Genomic DNA, 18,867 nt, shown 5'->3' with positions numbered 1-18,867 from the left:
GCACTCGCTCGCTCGCTCGCTTTGGCCCCCTTGCCGCGCCCTTTCTCCTCGACCTTCCATTTCGTGGCCGTTCGTCCTCGCGGTACGCTGCTCAATACTGTAAACAACCGGCGAAAAGAACCTTTGCCCGTATGCAAACCGTGCACCGTCCGCCCGTGACTGCGTTTTACATATCGCCGTGGTGACGGGCCGATGCGAGCTGCATTCGACCACGTACCACGCGAAATCCACCGGATCCCCGACCAGGAGAGCTCAGAAACGTTCGCCGTTACTGAAATATTCCGATGGGATAACTGTATATACAGGAGGAGGAAAACATTTAGTATTGGAAATAATAGGGAGGATGAAAAGTTAAAAGGAATTTAGGATATTTCTCTTCTTTTGTTCAACGATTATTGTTCTTTAACAATTAATGCAATACAGGATATAAATGAAATATCCTTTTGATTATTTATGAGTTTATTATTGAGCGTTGATTGTACTTTTATTTGTTCTGATAAATGTCATAAATGGTTTAGAAGGTAAAATATCATTATATGATGGAGTATTTGAATTGTTTCTGAGTGTTCTTTTGAAATGAAATTCTGACATTTTGCAAGGATTGCAGGTCACTTCGACGAGCATCGAGGATAAATGATCTTGTAAAATTGTAGTTTGTACAATACAATGGTACAATAGATCACGAAAGTATTCGAACTTTATCTTGTAACTCGAAAATCTTGAACTTTAATGGAAGTTTGTATATAATGAATTATACATATAAAAATTATACGTTTACAATAGAATGATTTACAATTTTGCTTTATTATATTATAAAATTATATTTTAAAAATATTCACCTTTTATTTGTTCTAAAAAAGAATTCCTTCTATTCTTTCTATCAATGAAATTTTTCTTTTTATCTTCGTTATGTATTCTATTTCCCTTCGTGATATTAAAAATGAATTGTTAATCTGACTTTCATAATCTCTAATTTTTTATTACTTCAAGAATTTTTCCAAAAAAAACAAAGATAGGATTTTTCTCAGGTATTTCAACATATTTTTCAATATTCACCTATTATTTATTTAATGTTCATAAAAATCTTTATAAACAAAACTGAAAAAAGAAATAATTATCTTTCTTTGACTTTAATAAATCCATCAAGGATTTCAGAAGATAAAATTCCTTCGGTTTTACGATCGGCCATTAAAATCGTACATCTAATTAGAAACAAAAATCGTCCATAAATTATCGAAAGATGGTAACGCATCTCCTATTATAACGAAAGATGGAATAATCGTCAAACGAAACACACGTAAAAATAAATCATTTCGAACCAAATACTCTCTAGAACGTTATGTTTTCACACAAAATTCCATCGTCCTGTTCAACAACTAAAATACGAAAGAATCACCACTTGGAGGTATCCTAAAAACCACTCGATGACTCGTCTCATCTCATCGATTTTTCTCTTTCTCTCTTCCCATTTCGATGGAATTCTGAAATTTTAACGCTCGCCACGATGGGATCCCGATGAAGCGTAAAAACTTTCCTCCGGATCGTGGAGGCACGAGGAAGAGAAGAATCTGGAAGAGGAGGAAGAGAATACGAAAAACGAAAAAAGAAGAAGAAGAAGAAGAAGAAGAAGAAAGGAGAGAAAATACGACGAGAGAGGCGGAGATAGGCCGCGAGAGGAAGAAGAGACGGGTACACACGGAGAACAAGGAAGTAAATAAGTAAATAAACCAGCTGGCTTAGCGAGAAGGTGTCGCGATGCAAATAATCGTCTTTCTCGAGGATCCAAGGCGCGAAAGTGCACGTGTCTGTAAATATGCATACGGTAATATGCGCGAGCTTTTCCCAGTCTCTCTCTCTCTTTTCTTCCTTTCCACCCCTTGCCCCCACGGTCCGGATTCTTTGATATTCTCGGATCTCTCGTACACGCGGTGCCATCTTCTCAACCGCACAAGCGTTAAGTAATTTGCTTATTTTTTTTTGCTCGCCGCTAATAGCTCTTCCATACATTGCCATGGTTTTCTCGCGCATCGACTTATCAGACCGTTTTTGACTGGGTTCCGCTAGACATTGTCGATAGAGATTGTGTGTGTGTGTATATATGTGTGTATGTGTGGTCTATAGGAAGATTGTCGTGTATGGGATGAAAGGAAATCCAGTTTTATCCTTATGCAATTTCTTGTATTGGGCAATCATCTATTGGATATTTTAATTTCGTTACGTGTTTGTTTTGCAAATGATTGTGTGAAATTTAATCAATAGATTGTATATATAAAATTATTTTTATAAAACGAGTGGTATGATTGAAATTAAAATTGCATTAAATTTCACATATTGCGAGGTAAAGTAAAGAAATGGAACAATTTGTTAATAGTTCTGGAGAGTATATAGTATAATATATAATAAATGAGCATGTATGCAAATATAAATTTAATAAAAATTGTTTCAACTCGGATTTTGACGAGCTAGATTCATCATTGGTAGTTTGAAAGATCGGAAATCCGAATTCGAATAATCGCATACAGCGAAACTAAGCCTGAAAAACAAGATTGGGATTCTTGAAATTCTCGAGAATCTTGTCATTCTCGAATCGTGAAATACTTTCGGAAACCCGACCTGTCTTGAACATCGGCTTCTCGATATTTTTGGGTTCTCGTAGTTACACCTCATATTATTACAATAACGATATATATATTTATATCGTGTAAGTGCAATGTTTTTTGTTTTTCTATTTTAATAATTTAATAATATTCTATATATATTTCATATATATTAAGGAATAAGTACAAATCAAGATGACAGTCTCGACTGACATAGCAATCATGAGATCAACCGAGGAAGAGTTAATTTAAAATTGATTTTTAAAAATATAACGAGAAATATTAACATTTACACGTTAAAGATAAGAATTCTGTAAACCAATCGATTTTTTTAAAATTATTTAAGTTTTTTACAATACATCGTAATTGTTGAAATGATTTCATACGTGATTTTTTTAATAATTTATTACTTATTTAAAAAAATAAATATTTATTAAATATATTATAAATATATATAATACTTATACATTTTAAATATAATAACAATGATCAAAGAATTGCATTTCTCTTTATATCAATCCTTATAGAATTTTAATAGATACTTATCAAATTATTATCAGTTATATTTATAAAATTTTAGTATATATAATTTTCGCGACACTTTTAAAAAACAGATTGATATGTCACGATACATAAATCGTAAAACACTTAATTCTTAGCAAAAAGAAAGATTGCACGAAATATAATTCTATTTCACGGATCTTTCTTAAAGATTCATCGAGTCATCCTTAAAAAAAATCCATCATCTATCATTCGATCTTAAAATCTGCTCGAACTTGTCAATTTTACAATTCATGATTATTGTTACGCAAATGCGGTTGACGAAAAGTAAATATAAAATTATAACGAACAAAGGAGAGCGATCTTATCCCTGATCGTTAATTACAAGACTAAAAACTGGTTTCTGCTGACGTGTCCATTTAATGCCCTTGCTAATTAATTATATCGGATCCCTAAGAGCGAACAAACCACGGATCTGAGCAACGGTTCTATCCGTTGCCTTTGTTACGACTGGCAGAACGAGTTCCGAAAAGAATATGCTTTCAGCATCAATAATATCCTATTCTCTTCGTTCTCTGTTTCTCTTTAGAATCATCAATAATCGCTTTTCGTTAATTAATTGACGTACGTGTCTCTGCGAATTGCACAAAAATTGCACGAAATCGATCGTCCTTGATTGTTATATCTCTCTATAATTACGTGATCAGGTTATCAATATGAAAACCTGCGAACGTGCATAGAAAATGTTACAAGAGTGGAATATTGATGAATGAGGAGATAAAAAGGTAGATTTGTATGAAACGGTAGCCGTTTCTCTTATCAAGACTGCAAGAATGTAATTACCTGTCTAATATATTCAATGTCTTTTACCTAGAAGAGAGATCTAATTACCACTTATCAGTGTATCAATCGTTCACTATATTTTCCATTTGGTATTATTTATGTACCATAGAAAAGATTTAATTACCATTTATTATTTGAAACATTGATCATTTGATTATATATATATATTCCCTATTTATTATTTTTTTGCTCTTATTATTTCTAAAATCTTTTTGTAATAATAGACAACTCTAATTTCAATATTTTCCTTTTATATTCATCCAAATCTTAAATGATCGTTATAAGCAATTTTTTCTACAATTAAAATATCTTATTCGTTCTTATTTAATTTGAAAGTAATATTTGTTTAATCTCGATAAGTGAGAGAATGGAATATTTAAATTAATGATAATTTAAAATTTGGAAGATTGAAATTGAAAAAAAGGAAAAGAAAATTTTAATAATAACAACAAGACGAAGGAGGTCACTCGATCGCAAAGATTTAAAATCTCGGGCATTTTTTTCGTTGGGATATTTAGCGGAATGCGATTTTAACCCTCGGCCAAGTGCACTGTTTTAAATCATGTAAACAGCTGCGTGGGCGTGCGAAATATACCATCGTAAATTGCGTTTAATTTATGGAGAAAAACAAATAAATTTCGCTGAAAGAATTTGTTCGGTACGCAGTTATTACATGCACTTTGACTTAACCGCCTATTAAACGGTTCATTCATCTGCTGTCCGCTTCTCATTTCTCCGTTTCCCCTTCGTTTCTTTTTTCCTTTCCCATTCACTTCGCCTCTTTATCGTCGCGATTAACATTACCACGATCCCATGCTATTTTTAGTTTGCCGAGAAAGCACCAAGCCAAGAAACATTAAGGAAATCCGGATTAACATCGTTATTGTAATTCAAATAACATTGATGCATTTTTAGTATGCCGGGGGAACTCGTGTAACGGTTAATAAACAAGATGATCGTAAGATAATTTTTAAATAACGAAATTTTATGGATTTCTAAATTATCATAATGATAAAATATATATGAAAATTTTTCGAATGCAAATTATTTTTATACCTACAAAATTTATAATTTTAAAGATTAAAATTGGAATGTTAGATAATTCATTTTGATAGATGCTATAGATAGCTTTGGCATTAACTAATTAAATTAATTCTAAGAATTTGCTTAATATTTTTTTCATCGTCGCTTTTTTGTTTCAGTTCAGAATCGACAATATTAAAAAAAGAAACTGATTTTTTTATTCTTAAAATTTGAATGATTTATTTTATCATAGATGATAAAAGATTTTACTAAAATCTTCTTTATATCTATATTTTGTTTAATGGACAATGTTTTATTATAATATTTTTAGATACAAAATGTTTTAAAAAAGTATATTGTCCATATTAGGAATATTCTAAATTTAAATATTTTTTTAATGATATTTACATTTATTCCTATACATGTATCTTGCTAAATGACAAGTAATTATATATATATATAAATTATATTATTTCACTATTTGTTTAAAAAAGCACTATATTTAAAATCTACTTTTTATATCATTTTTAAAAAATAAGAATTAGAATTGGAAAATAATAAATTCTTTCCTTTTTCTTTATTTCGAAACATCCCCTATTCATCTTTTTATATAAGTAATTAAAATTATAATAATACTATTCTCGAATGACAATTTTAAAAAAATATATTTATTCCATCGTTTTTAATTTATTAATCGATTTATTTAAAATTAATTATATCGTTTGTACATATAAACATTATGGTACATAACATAAATCACTTTATCTTAATTACATTAAAATGATATCGATATATCCTAATAGCAGTAATCTCTTGTTTTGACTTGTTTCAAGATTACTAATTAATCATTTATCGTCGATGATTTTACACTTTCACGCTTTATTCGCTTTCGAACGATATTACGTGAAACAAATAAATGTATAAATAAGACAATATTATGCTTGGAAGACGAAGTATAATTCTTTTTTAACGAGCACGTGCCTCACAAACATATGCCCATTCGCGGGCCATAATGTTTATACGTATACGTAATGGTTGGCTGCGTGCATTCCTTCTTGCGTTGACCCTCGTCACACATATGAATCATAAATCATAACCACGTTATATCGCGGATTTGCAAACAGCCTCGTATTCGTCGAAGACGTCGTTGGTCCCTTACAAATTTACAGCTCTATTGAGACGTTCCGGGTAACATATTGCCATATTTTCTTAGACACAACGGTTCAATATGATATATTTGACGAACTTGCGAGTAAAGGACATATATCGTGCAGATTAAAAGACAACCTCGATTACAACTGAACAGTTGCGAATAATTTATCGAAATTACATCGACTTATCCATCAATATTTAGAAATTTATTGTTTACTAATATACTCGATATTTTTATTGAACTGATTGTTTTATTATTAAATTTGTAAATTCACGATTAAAGATATTGTTTCTAATTTTATTGCTGTCATTAATTTAAAATAGAAATCTAGAATTTTTTAAAAATATATGAAATAGATAAAATGAATCTAGAAATGTACACACACGTTATTAATATATTTGGATCCATTCTAAAAGTTAAATCAAGTTACACACATATCAATCGAGACTTATTTATTAAATCGTAATCAATTTGACTTTACATTAGATGAAGTGTGACAGAGAAAAAGTACGAGAGATTGCGAAGATATGACGAAGATAGCGCATCTCGTTTCATCTATCCTTGTTCAACCGGCATTTTAACATATCAATTTTAATTTGTTTGGCTCTTAAAATTGATCCTCTAAAAGCGTCCTAATAAATATATTAACACTTTGTTGCATATTTAATAAGAAAGTAACGAGACAAGTAAAAATATAAAATAAATCCATTTGACTATCAACTTCCGGAGAAGTTTAGAATTCGTGGAAAGAAGAGAGAAATGCAATCATCATTATAAATAGTGTGTAATAATCTAGAATGGTCTAGATAAACTTTTCTTTCGCTTATTTTTCCGCGGTGGAAATACGATTGCTGTTATGTACATAGTGAATGATTTAAATGTCAAAGGCAACGAGTCACTGCGATTTACCGTATCGTTTGATACGTAATGACTAAGAAACTGAACGTAATGTTATGCAATATCTTATGTACGAGGGTCATTGGTCATTCAACCTGGTGTATAGCATTGACACAATGTAGGTGCTGATTATAGTACGGAAACGTGCATAGAACCGACACGATTACCTTGATATCTCTTTACGAAATGACAAGTGAAATGTAGTGTTTGATTTAAGAAGTGTATCTATTTATTCATCGACAATCTTATTTATTGATACTTTGTGATCTACTTTGTGGAATTGTCGTCTTATAAATGCGATAATAAATTTCTTTTTTTTTTCTTGTTTTAAAAAAATTTTAAATACTCATTATATCGAAATAACAACATGTTATTTCGACATAATCATACATATAATTGAGAAACAATGATAGAAATAATAAAATATTTAATTTAAGGAAATTTCTAATGAAGCAATATTTTGGTGGAAAAATCTGAAGAAACTTTTAACAATTAAAATACAATACATTTATTCTCTTTTTTGAAAAAAGATATTAGTATAATTTTTCTAATGAATTTTTGAATTAATACCAATGAGAATAATAGTCATTCCTAATACAAATATAAAAATGTTATTTTATATTTGTATAAATACGATATAATTTATAAAAATATTATTATCTCTGAGACAAAAATTATAACTTTTAGTTTTTAGAAATAATAAAAAGAATCGAAATAAATAAATTGTACTTGAAATAAATAAAATAGTTTAATACTGACAACAGGAATAAAACATCATATATGTCATGATCAAAATCGTTATAGAAATAAAAAAAAATAAAATTTGTCAGAATCATATACGTCAGAATAATGTGATGTAATATAACAAGAATTGAGAAGATAATATGATATAACTAAAATAAAAAAATCTGCTGAAAAATGCACGATAAACACGATTACACGATGTTGATATATTGAATTAAAAAAAAAATAAAATAAAATAAAATAATAATAGATTAATCTCATTAAAAATTTTTCGAAGAAACTTCTTCATTCGGAATGAACATTATCGATACATTCCTCATATATTTTTTTAATAATAAAGGCGCAGCTCCGTATTCTCATTAGTATAATGTTCGTTGTACTACAATTTGCGTAATGTGTCTTAATAAATTCAATTGCTCCCGCTAAACAGATGTCTCTCAATGTACAACAATGTAACATTAACCAGCATGTAACAGGCAATGAGATCCAGCGGATCGTGCAGACTTTCATATAAAAGTACTCGCACGTAGCCTAAGCATCGTGTCTAACAACATGGATCGCATTACGTGGAGCGTGAATCACTTAATATTAATCTAGTACAGCCACGTGGTACGGCCAACACAGACTACTACTACACAAGCAAGTGATACGATGATTGCTCCGATCGTGGCTTGCACGTGCACTAGGAACCCTAGACCAGACAAAGAATGTTACGTCCGCCATTTTGTACGTCAGACGTCCGGCAGACAACAAATATCTCATACGATGCCCGGGAATAATTGATATTCAACCGTGGCCCGTGACAGATCAATATATGGCATCGTGTTATGGACTTGGACCATCTGTGTTATTGGACTTGTAAATAACGATTAAACGTACTCCTTTGGAATTAAATTGTATCGTAAATTTAATCGAAAAGGGATTTTTGCTATTTTCTCTCTCTTTTTCTTTTTGATATATTCATAAATTTATACGATTCTTTTTATTGAAATTATGAAACGAAAGGAGGGGTAATTTCAAGGAAAAAAATAATAGGAAAGTATTGTTTGAAAAAAATTAACGTTATTGAAAGAATTGATTAATTACAATATTTTAAATTTTAAATTCCTACTAAAAAATAGGAATTAATTATATAGAAATCCTCTTGATCTTTTTTAATCTATAAAAGATTTATGAAAAAAAATAATTTCTAAATATAAAATTGACAAAGAATAAAAATTATCAATATATACTTTACTTTCAAAATTTTAAAATAGATTAACCAAACAAATAATTATATCATGAATAACATCCTGCTACCTATTCGAAAATATAAAAAAGTTAAAAGTTCAAAAGTTTAAAAAAATTCTAGAACAATTTATATATATAGCTGATCCGTCAACCAGTGATTATTTATTCGAAGGTGGACGGTCGATGCACGAATTGCGTAACGTTTCATCGGGTCGCGTACGCGTTGACGACTGGCAGGATGAAAAATGAGCAATACATTACACGATCCCCCCGTGAGAAGTGGGCCATTGACCCAAGTAGGTGTAACGACATATTATTGCAGTAATCGTGTCTGCGAACGAGTCACCGCACGAATCTACCGAGTGGACGAAGATAGAGCGCGTCTAATTCGACGATTGAACCTGTCTCTCGTTTCTGCCTCGTCAGAGTAGCCTTCTACTACTAGCCAGTTCCTTTCAGTGCCATACATACAGTTATTATGTAACGTGCACGTTCCCCGATGATGTCTCGCGTTCGCGAAAATCAATCCACATCCGTGATTTTAGCTGCCACTCGATCTTCCGCGATGAGGAAGGTCAATCAAGGTGTGATTTCTCAAGGTCTTGGTACGAGGAATGGCCGTGAACTTGCATTTCTCAAACGATTCTCGAGCTTTTGTTGTTTCGAAAGGTGATCTAATTGTTATTTTTTTTTTTATGGAGGATTTATCGAGATTTTTTTCGCTTAATGATTATGTTAGGTGAACGAGTTAATTCGATTGTATAGGAATATTGATCGATGTTGGATTTGCTATGCAAGATAATCTTCATTTTTTATTCAATTTATATAAGTAGAAAAGGAATTTGATCGAAATTGGTTTAAAAATGTTTAAATTGAAAATAAGAAAGGACAAATTGGAATGATACGAAAAATATGAAATTTTTTAAAATGGGGAAAGAAACTGATTTATTAGATATAGAAGTACGTGATGATATTAATATTTTGCTTGGAATATTAAACTTTAAATCATGTCAATTTTATTAAACGATAAATATAAATATATAGAAAATATTTTATGCGTATAAAATGAAAATTTTTAAATGGAATTATACCTGTTTCTAGAGACAAACATAGAGGAAAAGATTCAAAGATTCTTTGAAGAATAAAAAAATAATCAACATAATAATATAGCACCATATTCCGTTCTTTTCTACATCTTATTGCTAATAACCATACTATTGATGTAACGGCTACCTTAAAGTAAAAAGAAGAATACTCTCGGTCTAAAACCGGATATGTAGTCATTTTATGAAAGGCTAGAGACATGTCTAGAAGAGATATGCCTATATTTGATGATGAAATTTTATTTAAAAAAATAAAATAAACATATATATATATGTATATGTGTGTGTATATATTATCAAACACTGATGCTGTCATAGAAAAGAATCATTATTGCTGGTAATTTTTATTAGAATTCTACTTTCGAAATTATGAATTTGATATCTCGATGTGATATTTTATGTATTTTTCATTGATTCAAAATTTTTGTATTATCGTAGAAACTGTACGATGTCTTTTTAAAATGTTCCAATTTTCTCCTGAACGATAAAAAAAAATCAGTAATTATAATCAAACTAAAATAATATATTAATTTAACTTGTAATAATTATTTAAAAATTATTTACAATACAAGCAACAGCAAAAAGAAGACGATTATTTAATTGAATGTAATTCCATTATAACTTTTTTTTTAACACAGGAAAAAGAAGATTCGAATGACATCATCCTCCAACGAGACAAAAAAGCAGAAACAGTTATACAAACAAAAACGAATCTCTAACATGACTTAATCCCCCACTAACGGCTTGCAAAATACACATCCCCGGGCTCATAAGCATACATCGCATATCTATAATCTCATCTTGTCTGAAAAATTGTGAAACACCGAAAGATGTACCGTTTTATTCGCTAAAATAAACTCAAGTGCCAAACACATCGATCTTAATCATCAGATGGATTAAGAATATTTATGCAAATTTATATCATAAAAGATTTGCTTCGTTCGATAATTTGAAAAGTTGAAAATTCTCGTCTAAATAATTTAAATTTTATTTTTGATATTATTGAAACTTTCGCACAATTAATAAAATTTTCATACTCGCATAAAGATCTGTAATCTCCTTACATTTTATTATGATTCTTTTCCTCTTATGTGGAAATTTTATTTTATTAAAATATTCTTTCAATGTCCCCCGATTTTACAATGATTATATATTTTTTTCTTGACTAAAAATATTATCATTAACCTATTCAATCATTTCCATTATTCAAACTAATTAATAAAAACATTTTTAACATTTAAAGACACGTTAAAAAATTCGCATTTAAACAATTTTTAACACAAGAAATTCCTATTGTTTTAAATTTCTTCTCTATTACAAAAAGAAAAAAACAAGAGAAAATAAATTTCTCTTATACAAGAATATACAATTATTCATAAACACCCTGATTTATTCATTTTTCATCAAAAATATGACATTTCTTTCACCAAACGATAATTAATATTCCCCAAATTTATATATAATTAATAATTATATATAATTTATAATTAATATTACCCAAATTTCTATTATAAACTTATTACACGATTGTTCAAATCTATAAATCAATAATCTATAAATCAAGTTTATAAATCAATAAAATAATTTCCAAAAAAGATTCGAGCTGACTATTCTCTTCTTGTTTCTTCCTTTGCAGAGAACGCAGACTGTACCACGATTCGTTGTCGCGAGGGGCAGACGTGTCTGTCGGAGATGAAGTCGGGCCGGCCACGTTGCGTGACCTGCACCTATCGTTGTCCCCGGAAGAGGGAGCGCGTCCGGAACCGGACACACCGTGATCGAGACCCATCGGCGACCATGTTGTGCGCCACCAACAATATCACCTATCCAAGCTGGTGTCACATCGTCAAGGACGCCTGCGTTACCGGCTTCGTCCTCGAGACGCGACACGCCGGCCCCTGCAACGCCTACGACACCTCTCCTCTCTATATCGGTAAGTCCTCGACACGCGATTACGTAGATAACACGCGTTTACTGGTCAATGAAAATACTGTTGTTCCGGCCGTAGTCTATTGAAATTATCTCTGTATTCGAGTAGTCTTGCTCGATGCTGAGCACGTATTCGAATATTCGAATATTCTCGATCGGTTTGCACGATTCTTTTTCCTGTTTTGTACATTATTATTATCTGTTTTTGCTTTTCTCTTTTCTTTTCGTTTGTTTTCGTTTCAAAATTATTAATGAAATCGATCGAAATTATTATAGTATGATTGCAAAAATTATTTGCATAACATCGTATTTATTGCAACATTTAAATTAATTAGGATTAATTATATCATATTTCATTATCGTTTTAGTAATGGTTTTATATAATTATAAAAATCTGATATGCAAAGATGAAATCTAGATCAGGAGAAAAATACGAAAATAAGATGTAAGTAAATTTTTTTGTAATTAAATGTTGCAATAAATAATAATAAATTTCTTATTATATTATATGAGAAACATTTACGAAAATTAATACGTTTGTTATTATTTCAATTTTTTAAATTTTTTAAATTTAAAATTCCTAATTAAATTAATTACTTAATTTAAAAAATATATTATATACATATTATGTATTGAACAATCAAGAAAAATTTATTATTTACAACGTTTATATGTTATTAAAAAATTGAAATATTTCTACATAATTGAAATGACCAATTCAATTTTAGAAAATTTTAAATTTTCTAAAAAGTTATTTTTGAATTTGAAATTTGAATTGGGATTCTGTTATACGAATAAAAATATGCATGGAATTCAAATTTACTAGTATTCTATCTGAGAAAACATAACGAATAAGAGAAAATGAAAAAATCATCAAGCAATCAACAAAATTAAAAGAACTAAATTAATCTTCCAATCAATAATCTAGAAATATTTGTGTACCTATGAAAAATCTGCAAGAAAAATATAAATCTACCAAACAAATACATAAAAAAACAACGTAAAATACTGGTTATACCATTTCTACGATAAAACAAGCCTTTATCTCGATCCTATTTCTTTAACACCTTAACTGTCAACCTCGAGTACACTCCCAGTAACTAAGCGTAATTGATGTTGGCAGCCAACAATATAATCGTGTTTGTAAAAATATAAATTTACATAAACATTCGCAGTTCACAAATCAGAACGGTTCAGAAAGAATAAATCGACGAAAGAGAAACAGAATAAAAACGGATGAAGCAAAAAGTAAAGAGATATAAGAAGAGGAGAAGAAACGATTAAAAAGAAAAAAAAAAAAAAAGAAAGAAAAAAGTAGAATGCTGAAAGAGCGTCAACACGTTTTTCATCGAGAGGGAACGAAACTCTTCTCGGCGTGCATAGACAGTAACAGCTTGGCGGTCGACACTTCCATTCCGATTTCATTTTGCATTTAGCAAGGGATCGCCGATGTCGAGGGGCCGCGTTTCCCATGCCGTGATAAAGCGGAATACGCGTCTGGTCATTTATCTATTTCTCTCGGAGGCGTGGGCCATTCACGAGCCGTCTGTGAAGCAAGCGATCGTCGTAATCCAGCGTGGAATTCGCCTTGTTCGAGTCGCCTCTGAGAATATACGCGCCCACGCGCTCGCTTGTCTCGCCCGTTAAACACAGTCAATCGCGAAAACCCAGAGGAGAGCTAGCCGTGGAATTCTAGAGTTCCGCTTGCCGATGCCTTCCTCTCTCGCGTGCACTCTCGCGTTTCTCGCAACGCTACGCTTCCTATCGTTCTTGTTACAACATGGAAATCGGCAGGGGTAACTCGACCAATTTTTCATGAAACTTTTATTATATTTGTTGTACCAACTGTTTTCGTTCCTTTTTCAATCTCTCTTCAATAATATATTGGTATACATTGGTTTTTTTTTTTTTAAATATCTCGATAAAAGTTTCTATAGAAATTCAAAAAATCTAATCTAATTCTGTACGATGATATTTTCTCGAAGTGCAGTTAAATTTTGTTAACTCGAATGTTTAGGAAGGAATTAAAATCTTCGAGTTTCATTTTATTGAAGAAAAAATAACAGCTTTTCTTTATACTATATAATTATATTATAATTGTAATTGGTATTCAGTCTCAGCTTTAAGAATTATATGTAAAATTACTTAATAATATGTATATAACTATGATATATATATTTTTGAAAAGTTTAATTTAGGATTTCGTTTAAGTTAGGTTGGATTTACGACGATCGAGGCACGCTTCAGTTTGATCTATTCTAACTATTGGATGCTTTGCAAAACGATTTGGGTCAAAAATAATTAAAAAATATCCAGTTAAAATTTATGACAGTATGGATTTTTTACAGTATTTTCTTTCAAGGTTATTTAAGACTATTTTTGCTGGCGTGTTACAATAAAATGGTTAAAAAGAATTCATATGCATGAGGAATGACAGTCACGACACAGGTCGAAACATGAATATGTGATCGGACCCTTCAAAAAATATTATCCAACTCGCTCTTGTCACTTTTTACTTTTTTTAAAAACGTATTTTCTTACGTTCAAATTCGGTGTCCGGTTTTCAAAAATTTATTTATTACCTACCTCGAACGCAGTCTGAAAATATAAAGTATGATACGAAGTGACGGTTATACGTATAAGGAAAAGTTGTTCAGAATATTATTCCTGACAAATATATTTCAAGGTCACTAAAAGCAACGAAGCGTGGCCTTTTCTATATAATTTCTATACAATTCTCTTGTATGTTCTTTTTTTTTTTTTTTAATAAAAATTAGTATATATATAGAATAATATATTTTTAAATGAAAAAATTCAATACTCAACTTTGAGTTTTTTAAAATTGAACGGAAGATATTGATATATTTTTTTAATTTTGCGAGAAAGAAAGTTATTCATCGAATAATTTTATTTTCTAGTTTTATATAATATTAAAATTCAGATTTTATTATTATTTTGAACGTGTCTGTAAATTATGTTAAAAAAAGGGAGAGAGAAAGAAAGGAAGCTTTTAAAACAATTCTTTCATTTGTTTCTGTCGATAAAATGCTTTTGTCCACGCGCGTATGTGTAGACATTTGAGTCGTAGACGTAGAAACCTGTTGCATGTCGCGCATAAACGGGAGAGTTTACGCATCAGCTTCCTTGCATCGTGAATTATTCCGACTTTTATCTCAAATACGACCCAAGATTTTTTTAAATCGCGATAGAATTTATCGAACTCGTGGCATGCTCTATTTACCACATCTACGATATCAATAAAGCTTATATCAGCTTCTGGAATTGCCACTAGTATAAACTTATTTTACTTCGATCACGATCTCGTTAATATTGCCAATATCTATTTATAATCTCTTGCGCCACGATATTTTTGTACCCGTTATTAACAAGTTCGGAATGATTAAAAATTATATTAAATAGAATAGACATGCAGATGAATGTAGTAAGAAAGATATTTCTACACCAATGATATTTTATTATCGTTTATCGTATCATGAATTTCGTAACCAACAAATAATCGTAATAATAAACAGAATAAATAGAATTACTTGATGATGACGATAAAATTGTCAATGATATCTCGTATATCACATTCTAAGTAATTAAAATATATTCCAATAATGTAAGATCATCACCTCCTTGCATCAAAATACAAGAAACGTGTTTTTACTGCAAACTATTATAAACTATCAATATAATAAAATAATTTTTGATGATGAGGATAAAATTGTCAATGATATCTCGTATATCACATTCTAAGTAATTAAAATATATTCCAATAATGTAAGATCATCACTTATTTGCATCAAAATACAAGAAACATGTTTTTACTGCAAACTATTATAAACTATCAATATAATAAAATAATTTTTGATGATGAGGATAAAATTGTCAATGATATCTCGTATATCACATTCTAAGTAATTAAAATATATTCCAATAATGTAAGATCATCACTTATTTGCATCAAAATACAAGAAACATGTTTTTACTGCAAACTATTATAAACTATCAATATAATAAAATAATTTTCTCGTTTATTATATTATTAAAGAACGAATAAAATATATTCCTACATAATAATTGTTAAATCAGAAATTATTCAATTTGAAATTTGCATATAATTGCATTATTCGCATTAATATATGCAAGAATATAGAATTTATTTATGACTATTAAATGGATAATAGAGAGCCCAAGTATCTTAAGCTCATTCTCGCACAATTGTATAATAAAATAAACAAGTGAAATTATATTGTAACGCTTAAAATTTTTTTATAACGATTATAACTTTGTACATTTATCGTATCTGCATATCATATTTTGCAGTTACAGTGAAAATAAACAAATAAATTTACGTAACGACGACAGTTTCCTACATTCTATTCTCGTATATCATATTTTTCACGCGTTTATTATTTTCAATAATTGTTCTCTCGCACAATAACGCATAGAGTATAAGCTCCTTTCTCTAAATTATAATGGGCGCAGTTAAACGAGAGTTTCTTTCATGCCGCAAATCCTCGTACATATATATATATCGCAATTACATCAGGAAATAATACAATGACGGGTTCACTGTTACGCAAATTCTAAAAGAGATCGTGAACAGAAGCTTTTGAATAATTTGCATTGTCTTTACGCAGCAAACCATAAAGACGAAGTAACGGTGCAGCGTTTGGGTTTTGTTAGGTCGAGTGTAGATAAATTCAACTTCGTGACACGCATTCGGTGTTGAAATTTTTATTGAACGACAGTGAATAATATCGATGATGAATAACGCGTGGAACGTGGCTCGTTTGAACTGTCGATCTATACGTAAAATATTTATCGAAGTTGTATTGTGCCATATATTATTCTCTCCTCTGTGTGCAACAGCGAAATCACTTTCAATTTTTTTTTATTCTTATATTAATATATATATTTATATATTATTCTATATCGTATTCTACATTGTGAATGAAAGTAGTCTAAAAGTAAGTCGAAAGGAAAGAGATTTAATATTTATTGTGTGTTACGTCGACTCATATTATTAGATTGGTGCACGTGAAATGTTATTTTCTCAAATAAAACTTTAAACGCGGTTTCTTTGAAAAGAGCATAATAAGAGAATGTTTCGTGCAATTGTATCTAGCCATATTCTAAAACGATAGAATAAAATTTCATAGGATATGATTAAAATGATTTCGAGTAACGTATACGTTTGATGCAAATGGAATGATTTAAAAATTTTTAAACTTATTTTTCTTTATAAATCTATCAAAATTCATTTACTATATATATTTATTTCGATAATTCGTTATTTTAAAAAATATTTTTAAAAGGCATTCATATTTTAAAGTTCGTTTAAAATCAAAGTATCTTTTAAACTGATAAGTATTCTATATAAATACTTTGATACATTTCAATTTATAAATTTATTATTAAAAACTAAGATTAAAAGTAGATGTGGCAGATGCACGAAAAGGCTAGCAACTAAAAAGATTAACTACAATAGAAATCATAATTAATAATATATCGATCAGTTCAATGTCACGTTCAAAAAAATAAAAATTTTATCTTTGCATCATATCAATATTAGATTAAATTAAATAACTTAAATCGTGTGAAACTACTAACGAAAAATATTATACAATTATTCTACGTACTTATATATATATCTTCTCTTTTACCCTACCGCCATATCGCTTATCCATTCGTCCATAACCATATGGTAGAAAGCAAAGATGAATTAACTCTCGCGTGTCATTTACAATTCAATTTCTCGTCCGCTCACGTGTCACGTCATCGATCAACAAGCACGATAATAACGATCAGAAGGAGAAGAAGAGAAGAAACGCATAAAATCATACGTGATAACCAGTTTAACGGCATTCATTATCGCCCACGATACAACAAATCAACCGTAACCGTACGCGCAGAATCAGAAGAAGAAGAAGAAAAAAGAATAAAAAAGAAGGAGAAGAAGAAAGAAAAGATGAAAAAATCCAAGAGAAAAAAATCTCACGTAACACTTATCCGATCCACGATTCGTTTCGAATTCTCATCGAATCGAAGATAACGATCGAATTTCGCGGGCAGATATCGAATCGAGGCGGAGCTCGATCCAACAAGATTTTAATTTAATAACCACCCTTTGCCCCTTTGTTACAGAGGAGGACAACACCTCGAGCAACTATGGCGTCGATCTGGCGGACGAGGACGCGAGATTCGAGGACACGGATTCCCTATCGTACAACGGCCAGACCCATCGCTCTTTGGCGTTGTCGTAGCCCGCGATCGATCGATCGATCGGTCGATCCTGTACACCGACGCGACACACGAGTCGTACATTTTCTCCGTAGGTGCTCGCTACTAGGCCAAGGAACCACGCTGATTGGTGTCGCGGAGGAAACGCGTATTGATATTATCTATACTTATCATCGATCTTCTGATCTTTCTGATCAGGGAAGAACGATCGGAGAGGATAATTACGATAATAATTATATTAAATTCCAAACGCGAAATTGGAGGAAATTAAATTATGAAACTGTTCGTTAGGTTAGGTTAGATTGCGCGATTATTATATGGATATAAGTTTCGTGTTTGTAAGGTTTGATCTATCGAGATCGTATTAGGGAAATGTCACGCGAGAATTACCACGTGTGAATTTCCCCGGTCGTAGCTTCCGGGGAACTTGGAGGAACGACGGAGGGCGGACACGTTTTCTTTGTGCTTCCTCTTTTCGGAAGGTGACACGCAATTTTGGAACGTCATTAAATCTCGAGGATGGCGAGATATTCGTGCCGGATATGTATAGATTAAGGGCAGATCAGTATTCTTTTCTCCGTTTTCGGGAGGATTTCGA

General features: G+C 30.7%; 1 protein-coding gene across 1 annotated transcript in view; it reads left to right on the top strand.

Moving 5' to 3' along the window:
- The window catches only part of LOC102680003, an 86,965-nt gene that overhangs the window by 47,279 nt on the left and 20,819 nt on the right, over positions 1-18,867 (top strand). The window contains exons 5-6 of the mRNA XM_006617304.2: positions 11,728-12,024; positions 18,174-18,291. Coding sequence (XP_006617367.1) covers positions 11,728-12,024; positions 18,174-18,291 — 415 coding nt within the window. The remainder of the gene's footprint in view (positions 1-11,727; positions 12,025-18,173; positions 18,292-18,867) is intronic.

Source organism: Apis dorsata, unplaced genomic scaffold, assembly GCF_000469605.1.
Source record: "Apis dorsata unplaced genomic scaffold, Apis dorsata 1.3 scaffold_295, whole genome shotgun sequence".
Lineage (NCBI taxonomy): Eukaryota > Metazoa > Arthropoda > Insecta > Hymenoptera > Apidae > Apis > Apis dorsata.
The sequence above is the reverse complement of the archived record's forward strand: the minus strand, read 5'-3'. Positions and strand labels throughout refer to the sequence as shown.